Source organism: Populus trichocarpa, chromosome 2 (assembly GCF_000002775.5).
Source record: "Populus trichocarpa isolate Nisqually-1 chromosome 2, P.trichocarpa_v4.1, whole genome shotgun sequence".
In the NCBI taxonomy this organism is placed as follows: Eukaryota; Viridiplantae; Streptophyta; class Magnoliopsida; order Malpighiales; family Salicaceae; genus Populus; species Populus trichocarpa.
Genome location: NC_037286.2, coordinates 15,485,163 through 15,497,921, shown reverse-complemented (window position 1 = coordinate 15,497,921; position 12,759 = coordinate 15,485,163). Strand labels below are relative to the sequence as shown.

Genomic DNA, 12,759 nt, shown 5'->3' with positions numbered 1-12,759 from the left:
CTGGATTTCATCGGCAGTCAGGCTTATAGTTGGTGGTGCTTTTGTAAGAGGTATTGGTAAATATGTAGTGAACTGAGCCTTCAGTAAGGTGCCAATTGTTCTCAAATTATGTGGAATGAATCTAAAGGGAGTTGTTTACATGGGTGCAGATTGAGTAATACTTACAGGCTATATTAAAGGTCCCTCTCCCAATGATTTAGGATATTAGTTCCCTTGAGCATATTAGCAAGCGTAGCAATATCTTCTTTAAAACTGTCAAGTTCTTTTTGGTGTTGAGCCTCTAACTATGCTCTCTTCTTGTTTTTCATAAGTGAGGTTGGCTTTTAAGGGGACTTATATTTCACCTTCAAATGAAAACAAAATAATTTTACAAAGCAAATATAAAATACAAAAGTAATGATGCTAGCAAAAAAAAATGGATTTTCCCTTTAAGGGTGACACACAATCATTATTTTTTGCATAATGAATAAGAATTTTGATTTCATTATAACTCATATTCTTTCTCAAGCTCTATAGTGCTTATTTCCCTAGTAACGACCATCATGTCACCTATAAGGTTTGAATTTAGGATGTTATATGTCAGGCTTGCATTGATGCATTTATACAGTGTACATCCTAAAAGGTAGGTTCTAGCCATTGAATGAATAAGGTAGGTTATTACCTGGTGAAAAACAATGTCTCTTGCTACTCAATTATCATCCTCAAGAGGTCGATATGAGGCTCACCAGAAATGTGAAAGCATTTGTGCCAACCACTGCCAAGTTAAGCAATCAGTCAAGAGTTGAATAGTTTCACAAATTTTACTCAGGCTGAAAGTCATTCGGGTACCGTTACTCTCTCACCTACCATGAGGTTCAAAGCACGTGATCATAAAAAAGTGATGCATGAATAATATGAAAAACTTGCATGCTGAAGCAGTAAATAAGCACAACCAAATATATAAACACAACATTACACAACAAGCAATACAAAAAAGGAAAGCTTAGTCCTAAAGTCTTTAGTGGAGTCATCAATCTATCGCTACCTAATATCGCAGTGACCAGGAAAAAAAGAAACACTTTCAGTGGGTGTTCTTTTAGGAAAAGGTCTCAATTTATGATAAGAAATCGTTACCTAGTATTTTGATAACTAGAAAACCTTAATTATTCTTCAGAGATCTATGGTAAAGGACTACTTATGTTAAGGGAATATACCATCACCCTTAAAGCATCCTACTTGAGGTAAGTTGTATTGCTAGTCTTGTTTTAAATTGCTAAGGTTTGTTTTTTCAAATTATTGGTGGTCTATTTATTAGGTGCATGCATGTTTACTATGACGAGTTAAACCCTTGTCAAAAGTTCAACACCTATTTGTTCTAAAATTCTGGATGGTTTTTTCCACTCCTAGTTATTTGGTGAGTTGATGACTTTAAGGTGGTCATCTTAGATCACAACCCAAGTTATATCTATGAATGTATCGGTGAGTTTATATTAAATCCATAAAACCCAAACCAAATCCTAGAGAAGGTCCATAGAAAAAGCCTTGATAAGGTTAGCCTAACATATGATACCTCAATTACTTTTGACTCTAGCATCAGTAAATATTGAAGTGAAAACTTTTATTATTTTAAAATATAAGGAATGTGTTACTTCTCTCAACATTCGAGGCAACGACTTGTTGTGAGTCCATTTACTTTAAACATTGAAAGTAAATAACAAAACATTTATGATTAGGAATTAAGAAAACCATGGTTGGGCTTTTGAGATTTTAGGTATGTCAGTTCAATGGGCCTTTTAATTTCGGCCAAGTTCCAGTAGACTTAATAATAAACTTGTTATTAAGTCCAAATATGCATGCAAATTTGTTTTTTTAATGAAATGCTAAAACAAATATTTTTATCAAATGCTAAAATGTAATAAAAACCTTTGACTTCTTATTTTTTTAAATGCAAAACCAAAAAGAACAATATTTTTTAAAAATAAAATATGCAAAATGATTTTGAAGAAAGACTTGGCCATGCTAAAATAAAAAAAAAAAATCATTAATTTTTGCATCATCCTTTTCACTTTGTTCTAGTCCATGCTTCAAGAAAATAGTCATGCAATACCCACATACTCCATATTATCACATTAATCAACCCAATAATCTTCTCACAACTCACAAACATTTTCACATCATCAAAAACAAAAATGTCACAACATAACACCTATATATAGAAACAAACTAATCATCCTCAATCAAACTCACGCCATCATAATTTATCGCCACCCAGTCCAAAATCACACATACAATTAATGTTTGGTCCTAAAAGTTAATAATTTATCAAAAAAATGATTTAGGATTACAATTGTTCCTCCAAGGTGGTTGTGGTTGTCTAAAGATTGTTGGAATGCAAAGAGGCATTCATAACAATGGTGGCATCTTGATGTTGTTGTGGGGTACTGTTGTTTCTACGGTAATTTCCAACTGGATTGCAAGTGTCAAATCGACACAGTTTGTAGTTAGACCCTTAGAAAAGTTTTAGATCTTCTTCTAAACTTTTCAACGCATCTTAGTTTGCATTTTTTTTTTACTTACACTCTAGATAGATGTTAAAAACAAAAACAGGTCTGGGTTGCAATAAACTTCTAGATAGATTCTGACTTCTTTGTTTTGGTTGTTTTTTGGGCTTTTAGACGTCAAAACTGGATTTTTAACTTTTCATAAAAAAATTTATTCTTATGTCTTATCTTTCCATCGAGCTAAAGAACACCATAAATTAAGATGCATGGCTTTTGTTATGAATTAAAAACCGAACAATGTTCAAGTTAGTTGTTTCATGGGGGGGTTTGTAGCTGGGGTTTTCTAGGCTATTATATGGTGGCTACAAATGGATTTTTTTAGGATGGAAGGTGGTTGTTTGGATGGTGTTTCAATGGGTAAAATTGGTATAGTTTAGGGGCTGGAAAATAGAAGAGTGTGGTGATGCAGAAATAATAGGCCTGGTGAAAAAATATTTGGGAAAGTTTGAGGGAAAGAGGATAGCTATCCTGGTGAGGAAAAACCTAAGAGCGAAATTTTTTTTTATGGTCACCCTTCTTTTTTTGTGTGTGTTTCTCTATTAGTCTCCTTTCGTATCTACCCCTCTCTCTTTTCTCTTTTCAAAGATTATTTATAGGTGAGTATTCAAGGTCATTAGTATCCTAAACTAGAATGGAAAAGCAAGCATTATAGGATTGAAAGGAGGCTAATTTCATGAGATGGAGGCTGATTGAGAGCATGTATTTGTTTAGATTTTGGAATAGGTTTAAGGAGGAGGTAGGGGTTTAGGCCTAGATTGTGGAGAGAGATTTTCAGGTAAGACTTTCTATAATTTAAGACCATAGCGAACGACATGTCATTCCTTTTCAAATGGAATGACATGTCATTTTTATTTTCTGGCTTGTCCCCAATTGTATTTTTTTTTATGTTTTTGTATTTTTTATGATTATTTATAACCACATAAATGATCAAAACAACAAAATAATTAAAATTGACTAAATTTACCGAAAAGACATTTTTTTAGACTTTATGTTTTTATTTGAAATATATAAAAATGAAGGATCAAAAATTAGGTTCTGACAATTGCTCTTTTTTTACAATATTTATGGTACAAAGTCTTGTAAAATACTTTATATAGTAAGCTTGTAAAGAAAAGAAATGTTTCAACATGGATTTGGTGCTAACCTTATCAATGAAAATTCTTGAAATGGTAAAGGGATCCTTCCAAAGGAACGATCCAACACTTTTAAAAATCACATATTTTAAATGAAAAGGATCCAATACCTTTAAGTTCAATAAGGGGATCCTACAACCTCAAAAATTACATGTTTGAAATGAAAGGGATCTAATATTTTTAAGTTCAACAAAGAGATTCGATATCTTCAGAGATCACATCTAATACTTTTACCATCATAATCTTTTTCTGTGTGATCAACAATGATATACAAAGAAAATACATGCAATTTTTTCTATCAACATGTATTTTAAAGGCGAATGTCATTGCAATAATGTACCATGTTTTGTTGATCTTTTTGGCTACCTCTCTAAATCAAAGATGTGGTCAGACAATTACATGGGAAAATTAATGGATATAATAAGGATAAGATTTTGAAGACTATTATGGCATGAGCTGCTATTAAAATTTAGGTTTTGGAGTTCAAAGACTTGGATCCTAACTTTTGATGACTGGAATTTAAATTAAAAAACGACTCGTTATCTATTCTATTAAAATAAAGGTGGGTTTAAAAACAAAAAAAGAAATAGAAAGTTAGGCACGAAGACCTGGCCTTCTAGGCCTATATATATATATATATATATATATATATTGTTTTTGTTTAGGTCAAGTATGCAGGTTTGTTTCTCTAAAACTATGCGTGTTTATTAAACAACCCTTAACCCCTTTTTATTATTATTATTTTAGAATAAATTTATCTTTCAATAAATTTATCAAAATAATATTCAAGCGATTATCCAATTAGACCATGATTTTCAACTAAAATAGAGATTTTATGATAATATTAACAATTATTTTATGAATAATTATATCTTAACCTAATATGCAAAACCTTAAAAAGAAATTACTCATTAATATTTCATAAAAATAGAATATATATTTTATTATTTTTTATTATAAAAATTTTAAATTTTTTTTTGTGCTTAAAAATGATCAATTCATGATTTTTTATTTCTTTATTAAAACTTGCTTTCATGATGATCATAATGAAATTTTATTTAAAAAATAATGTTATGTTAAAAAAAAGTATTTTTCATTAAAAATAGATGTACATAAATAAGAAAGGAGTGTTTTTATTAAAAAGATATATTTTTTTTAATTTAAATCATTAAGATTTTTACAGATTTTTTTAATTGTCATTAGTTTTTATTCAATAACCCTTGTTGCTAATAATAAAAAATCATATAATGGTAAAAAGAAAAATGAGATGTAATTTTGAAATAAAAAAAAACATCTTGCTCCGAAAGTTATAATCATTGTCTTATCGATTTTATTTTTTATATAATTAGATAAAAATAAATTTCAAAGGCGGGCACTGTACTATAGAGCGTGTGAGTGAAGGCGACAAGAATACCATATCTGGACGGAGTGGCCTACACTTGGTGTTACACCTCATGGTCTGAACATGAAGATAACCCATAACCCAGAATGATGATAAATCCAACCATATTAAAGCTTTCATCAGTTTCGAGTTTCAAGACGAACTCCATTTCCATGCACCTAGCACCAAAAAGATTCAACATGTCTAGGATCAGATATAGATGATAAATACACAGCTGAAACTAGCTAACTACATTTTCATGACCACTACGTTGAAGCACTAACGCGCAACAACTTTTCACTATGCTCCCATAATCCAGGGCAGCAAGCAAGAAAATTGGTTGGGGTTGAAGTGCATCAGGGAGATTTCCAAGGGGCGGAGGCTACTTTTACAAAATGATCCCGGGCATTTTTTATCCGTTCATTTATGGCATCAGCATGGGATTGCATCTTGGAAATATCAAGGCCCTTAACATCCATCTTTGCCTTCGTTAAAGCAAGTTCTTCCTGTAGCTCAGTTATCTTCTTCTCAATATCGCTCATCTTCTCTTCCAGCTTTCTTTTCTCATCAGTATGCACTCGTATTTTCTCTTCAGCATCTTTGGACTCATTTATTACCTCCCCTTGCCCATCTTTAATTGAAAGCAATTCATTCAACCTACAGCGTGGCACAGTGATGTCAAATCCATGCTTCTCCAAGTCAACAAGACTTTCCAATGTACTCTCTAATATGCTTCTACAATCATCAAATTGAAGGGAGGATATCTTCTCAAACAAACTGGCGAATGTTACCATAATGCCAATGGCTGATCCTTCACGATACTCTTCTTTACATTCAGTCAAAGGATGGAAGTGTGGTTTTTGCGGAATGATTTGGAATACTTCCATAGATTCAATTGTGTTCCAAACCGGAGACTTCTTTACAAAAGGCACCAACTGATTTTCCACCATAGTGTCATTGCTTTTTGGATCAACCGTACACGATTGCACTGCTACAACTTTTTTTTCTCTAGCCTCACTCACTCCACTAGCAATCCGACCAGTCGATAATCCTGAATAGGAAATAATTGTAGTCAGCAAAACTACAAGAGGAAATGCATTTAAATGTTTGACTTACTTAATTCTTCAAGACCTGCTGAACCGTGCATATTCCCAAACCAGGTTGATAGAGGTTGATCATCATCAGCAACATTCTTCGATGCAGCAGCATCAGCATCAGCTTCCCTTGACATGAAATCTGTCTTGGAAATTTCACTGCTTTTCTCTCTTGAAGAATTTTGTGAAACTGCATAATTTCATATCAGGCTTCAGAAATGGATACATATTTTTGAATGGCTATTGTGAGTGTTGTAGCTTTCTATGCTTGTGTCTCTTATAGTAAAGAGGGTGTTTGTGTATGAGAGAGACACTCAGATGGAGATGGAAATGGGACCAAGAGACAAGGCAAAACCAACTTCTAGCGTTATCAGCTTTCCAGAGCAATATCTGGCAAATGATTAACCAACCAGTATTCATTCCATGATTTGCTTATATAGTCTCTTAAATTTGTTAGATGAGAGATTGTATCAAACAAAAGAACCACTACTCTGATCTCCCTTCTTCTAGAAAAACTTTCTGGGAACCAATGCTATTACCCATTTGAAGAATAAACATGGCAAAACAAATGGAGAATTGGAAACTTAGGACTAATTTTGTTGTTGTGGCCATTAAAAAAGTCAATATGAGAACCTAATCTTTCTAAGACATCTATGACAACAGATAATAAGCTCATCCACAACTGAGGTTCAGAGTAAGCCATGCTCTTGGCAAACCTAAAATCAATGTCTATGTCATCACAGTGGAAAGTATTGAAAGTTATTGATTTGCGTAACAGGCATCCTTCTGATGACATTTACAGCTGTTTGCCTAATACTTCCACAGTAGTTTCATTTGGTGCTCTCTTTCTTTGCCAAAGATACCCACATTATAGCTCACTGCATTCTGGGTAATGGTGGATGAAATCAGAAATTTCCTTTTGTTTGCTTAAAAATTCCACAACAGAAGTTCCTTGCAGCAAGGCAGAAAAATAACTCAGATCTGAAGCTCTACATACCTTTAGGCTCCGCCCTTGCCTGTGTAGGCCACTCAACTTCATTAGTTGTAAGATCTTTAATAACCACTTGTACAACTTCATCAGCAAGGTCCACAGAGCCAAAGTCCTTACCTGCATGTTATATTGCATATTTGTGTATCTCCAAAAAAAATCACAAAATGACCAGCCAACAAGTTGTGGTTTAAAGCATTTACATACTAGCCACCAGAGCTTTTGAGTTTATGATTAATTTGCGTGGTCTTCCCCTCTTTCTTCTTTGACTGCTTCCCACATATTCCTGAACCAAAAACAACAAACCTAAGAGCTGGTACTGTCTGATTAGGGGACAAAAAGAACAGCAGGGAAAGCAAAACACTGTAAGGGTCTTATTCTCCAGGTTTGGTCAAGGAATCAATGAAAGCAAGTATGCCAAAATAAAAAAAAACACTAGCACACTGAGTAGATATAATGGTTATAAAGACTATTACAGTAGCCTCCCATACAAGTAACTGCAATTCAGGAATCCTTGAACAATATTTTATGTTCCACACCTTTGCACATTCTAAGGGCAATGAAATGCAAGAACCATGTGTACCAATGGACTCTTTTTCCCTAAAAATCAGTATCATTTATCTAATGCAAGATTGCTCGAGACCAATGCCAGCAAAATGGCTGTGCACTTCGAATTCTTCAAACTTTGGTTGATGGTACAATGCCAAAAAAAGCACACTAGCAATTATCCAACCACTCAAACAAACTACACTGAAGAATATCATTTTTCTCTATACAATAACAGTATCACTTTCTATCCAGCATATCAAAGTGAAAATCAAGATACCATTAGGAATAGTGAACCTGCAACCTAATTTAACATTGTAGAATATGGCAACACTTTTCTCAAGGACCAGCTCTGTTTAATGCCTGAAACTGTAAGTTCATGGAAACTTCAAAACTAAATTCCCATTATTTACAACTATCGCAAGCATTACTGCACATGAATTAGCATCACAAATTCCCAAACCTTAAACTGTCCTATCACCAGTCTACATCTCTCTCATAAATAGGTGTTTTTCATACTTGTCAACTTATCTTGGCAGTTTTCCTTAGCTTCTAATCATGGCCCCACCCACCCACTCACCTCCCGTTGAACAACCAAACAAAAACAGAAGCAGAAAGAAACCTCTTCCTTACCATGTTCTTGTCTTTGGCTGAATCATTCAAACCCTTCTTCTGATCCCTCATAAGCTTCAGCATTTCCTTGTCATCCTGATAAATGCCCTCTATAGCTTTTAACCCTATGATGAGAGGGACTTCAATTTCTTTTGTTTTAACATCACTCTCACTGATGCCTTGAACAGTAACTTCCACTGCATCACCGTCCTTCACTGAAAATCACTCAATAGAAGAGATCCTGTGAATAAAAGAAATAAGTAATGCAACAATAACAAGGAAATATATACCTGCTGCTGAAGAGTTTGGACTTCTAAAAGGTGATTTGGTGGCTCTCCCTTTCCTAGTTACAATGTCCACTTTCGGGCAGTCCAATTCGAGCACTTTATGTAGCTTAGTCTTCTGCATCGATAAGAGATGATGCAAACAATAAAAAAATTTCACAAAAGGGAAAAAACTAGTAGAACAAGTTACTCTTAGAAAAAATGGCAGAACCAACAAAAAGTGAACGTGTATAGGTGATCATCAAAACTCCATCAAGAAAGCCTTAGTTTATTTTTTAACAAATGGGCTTAACTGTTTCCCAATATCATGTGATTCATGTCATCATATAAAAGGACCTGCTTGTGTCAAAAACTAGTATAATGATTTATTTGATCTTGCAAAGTGCATGTTTTAGCTGTTGATTATTTCATATATGTCGCGACATAAAAGAAGAATAACAGTTTATGACTGTGAGACTGAAAGTAAGACTTTCAATACAATAGTGCTTCATGGAACCACCATGCTGTCACAAAATGCCAACCAAGGTTAGCATAAAGCTTGTTAATACTTTTCGCTGGATCACACAGCCAGGATGTGCAGACCATTCAAAAAAAGTCAAATGCTTCTCTTGGAAGTATAGGATGTAAAATTAATGAAAATTTTAGAAGATGAAATTCAACTCACAGTTGTCTTTCCTGCAGAAAAGTTCTCAGTTTTGTTAGAAGGCTGAGCATCAACCATATGTTTTTCTATGCATCTTGCTCTTTTACCTCCTGTTTTTGAAGTGGTAAAACCACAAAGTTTTTCGTTGCTTGACATTTCAATTGGTATCTTCCTAGACTGCAGAACTGTAACTGATAATGGAGCTTCAGTAGTATCTACATCAGTTAGCATACTGGAGGCGCTTGAACATGAGCCGCCACCATTATAAAGTGTCAGCTTTAGCTTCTTCACTGATTTTTCACCCGAATGCATTGACTGCTCTGTGGGATCCCTTATGTTTGTGGAAACTGTTTTCTCTTTGGTCTTATCCTCAGCTGCACTTGAGCTTTTGAGTTTTACCGCCACATCAGGGTTGTCACTACTGTCGGTGCCAACAAACTGTCCTTGACTATCAGAAACAATTCTAACTTCCTGAACAAAAACAGGGAAGTTACGCAATCAAAAGATGAAAGGGGATTTTCTACCATGTTTTTCGGCTTCCTAACTTCATTTCATACAATCCTGCCAAACTTTAGAGAATAAATGCATCAGACTATCACAAAACTCCAAGTCATAAGAAAAGTAAGCCCAAAGAATCACCTAAGCTCCTCAGCCATTGCCCATTGACGTGTCAAGGAAAGCGAGGCAAGACATTTTATTGCATTCCCTATGCTAAATTAGTCACTTAATCATGCATTCAAAATACTCCTGGTACAAAATGTAAACAAGTGAAGTTTCTTATACGAAAAGTGCTGGTAATAAACACATGCCTGTGTGGGCTTTGCACACATAACAGAAGAAACCATACATTGTAAGATAGCATATGAAGCAATACAAAAGTGAATCAGATCCAACAAGCACACTTCCTGAGTCTGGGTCAACAGCTCAATTTTCCCTTCTTTTTCTCAGATTAATCTGCAATCAATCTGAAAATGATTGACCATAAAAACCTTAAATGTCTTGTGTTGATCAGTTGATGTTCAAATATAGAGCAAGAGGTGGAAAACACTCTATTTAAAGAGTAAGCTTCAGATTAAATGGAATGGCAAGGGAGATCTAAACCTAATGGCTCACACTGTCAGGAAATGGTCTCCATCTTCCGCACATAGGAACAAACCTAGATGTATATCCAACACCATATCTAACAACAGCCACTTGCTACTGTTAATAACATGAACTAACAAATTGAACCAAATAAGTATTATACCTTTGATTTACTAATCCATTTTCCATCTACCCATTCCAGATGAGGCCTTATCTTTGAGTGACTAAGCTCCTTGTCCTCATTTCCGTGCTTAAAAAAGACATTGTATCTCCTCCCAGCAAGAAGTTTTGTAATTACTCCAGATCTCCAACCAAAGCCATAGCGTGTATCTACCCTTTCCAGCAACTCGTAATTTCTGTCTGCATAAAGAGGAGGAGTGGGTCGAATGTGAAGAAAATCCACAATTGTTTTCATCGGTCCAGCCTCATCACTATTCCGCGCGCTTAGACACTTTACCAAGAAAGTTTTATCCTCGTTTTCTTTGATGACAACTGCAGGCAACCAAATATCACGTACATTATCTTTTTCAAGGTTCACTTCTACTTCTGTCCCTGAGCTAAAAACCGATCCTGTTGCTTGCTTTAAAAATCAAATTGAGAAACCAAATCACTCATATGATAAATAAGTCAAACAGAGAGCATACATATCTTCAACTCCATTGATAAAATGGAAAGAACAGATTGGCTAGAAATAGAGCTTGTGGAAGCCAAAAGAAAAGATAACATAAATGATAAGTGCACAAATTACTACATTATGATCAATGCAAATAAGCAAAATCCATAGTTGGGGCATTGACATAATGAATGCCAAAATTTAATAACCGAATTCAGGTAGGACAGAGCTGAGGCACTGAAAAGGTACTGAGCAGGTACTAAATCTCATTTTCGGAACTTAACATAACTTTAGCCGTCATAAAAATAGGCATGCAATGGGAAGGGAGATTGTTATATGACCTAAAGACAAGGAATTGATTAAGGCATTAAGTTACGCGGGTGCACGAAGAAAGAAATAGCAACTAAAGTAAGCGACTCAAAGTTCTTCTTTTCCTCATGCAAGTAGGACCACAAAAAATCCTCAGCATCCAAATTTCCAAAACACAACATGCAATTGAGTCATTCAATTTCTAGTGAGATTCGAAAGCACCCACATAGATCTAGAACTTCAACACAACATGCAAAAAAGTTTCACAGACATCTAAACAGCATGAGTGCACAAACAATCAAACACAAAGAAGAAGAAGCGAGTAAACACTCAAAAGCCTCTATTTCATGGAAATGAGAAATACCCGCTGCATTTGGGGTTGGACCCAGTTGCCATCAACCCAATCCAAATGAAGCCTTAAATCTTTGGCCTCAAATTCAACAACATCAGGAGGGTTATCAAAATAAACCATGTATCTTGACCCCCCATCAAGAACCTTCTTTACAACACCAGACCACCAGCCATCTCTAAGGCTTGCATCAATGGCTTCGTTTTCTTGAAAAAGCCCGCCATTTTTCAGTAAATATTGCGGGGGCAAAGGCCTAATGAGATGAGGATCGACTTGTTCTACCAGAGGAGCAGACCCATCTTCAGTAACCAGAGTCTTGTACTGAACAATCGCTTTCCTTTTCTTCTTCGAAGCTGATTTCACTGCTGCTTGTGATTGTGGTTTCGGGAATTCTAAAATGGTAGCTAAATACCAAGCACCCCTGAAACCTTCCTCGTCACTGCTTACTTCAACTTCCTCACCCTTGTTGAAGAGGATAGTCTGGTCTTGCTGTCGAGGGTTTTGTTGGGGTTGGGGTTGGGGTTCGGGGTTAGAGTCTAAAACCACCATAATTTTTTTCTTTTCTGTGACTGTAAGAAGAAAACCCTAGGCAGAGGGGGTTTTGTGCATTTTTCTTTTCGTTTCCTCTCTCTCTCTCTCCTCTTTTTTTTTTTTTTTTTTTCTTCCTGGGGTGCCTTCCACGGTCAAATGCTGTTCAACCAAATGACAAGCATTAAAGTGGATGGATAATATTTGGTGGGGTTTTGGCGGGATTGTGCGGTGCCGGGTGCCTGCGTTGGGTTGTGTGGGAAATGTGCAGTCAGTCTAGCTCGAGATTCCGAGGTTTCCTGTTGCTTTCGGAGTGGGGAAAGAACTGTTGGTCTGTCGTGTTCTGAGTTCGTGTTCGTGATTAAGGGTTACCAAATTGGCCCATTATGTGTTCATGAGGGCAAATTTTATGAAAGAAACTCGGCCTTCACATGTTTTTGAGGCTTTCAAGCTTTAGCGTACAGAGTGAGAAAAATCACTACAGTAACAAATGTCGATATTATCATTGCTTGTCGCGTGTTACGACAACGGTTAGAGATGACAATTTTACTGTACTTGCTTTTTTAAAAAAAAAAAATATATATATATATATATATATAATAATAGTTTGTTTTTTAAAATATTTTCTTTTTGTAAATATATTAAAATAATTTTTT

General features: G+C 35.2%; 1 protein-coding gene across 4 annotated transcripts; it reads right to left on the bottom strand.

Annotated features, from left to right (window-relative positions):
- Positions 1-5,162: 5,162 nt before the first annotated feature.
- Positions 5,163-12,497, bottom strand: LOC7460477 (DUF724 domain-containing protein 2). Of its 4 annotated transcripts, XM_024595188.2 has the most exons (10): positions 11,591-12,497; positions 10,468-10,884; positions 9,243-9,692; positions 8,585-8,696; positions 8,316-8,509; positions 7,344-7,422; positions 7,146-7,256; positions 6,171-6,338; positions 5,846-6,105; positions 5,567-5,711 (listed from the first exon to the last, which is right to left on the bottom strand). In XM_024595188.2, the coding sequence occupies exons 1-10, from the start codon at positions 12,122-12,124 to the stop codon at positions 5,703-5,705; spliced, it is 2,334 nt and encodes a 777-aa protein (XP_024450956.1). In that variant the 5' UTR covers positions 12,125-12,497; the 3' UTR covers positions 5,567-5,702. The 4 variants fall into 4 exon arrangements, with proteins under 4 accessions (XP_024450955.1, XP_024450954.1, XP_024450957.1 ...); XM_024595187.2 differs by having other exon boundaries at positions 5,163-6,105; positions 6,186-6,338; positions 11,591-12,495; XM_024595186.2 differs by having other exon boundaries at positions 5,163-6,105; positions 11,591-12,493.
- Positions 12,498-12,759: the final 262 nt, after the last annotated feature.

What these genes read in the sequence shown, in the direction of transcription:
- LOC7460477 (XM_024595186.2), bottom strand. Translation starts at nt 12,124, where the DNA reads ATGGTGGTTTTAGACTCTAACCCCGAACCCCAACCCCAACCCCAACAA. An exon ending in TTTCTGCAGGAAAGACAACT is followed by an intron (nt 8,697 to 9,242) that starts GTGAGTTGAATT and finishes TTATCGATGCAG; the next exon opens with AAGACTAAGCTACATAAAGT. An exon ending in CTCAAAAGCTCTGGTGGCTA is followed by an intron (nt 7,257 to 7,343) that starts GTATGTAAATGC and finishes TATAACATGCAG; the next exon opens with GTAAGGACTTTGGCTCTGTG.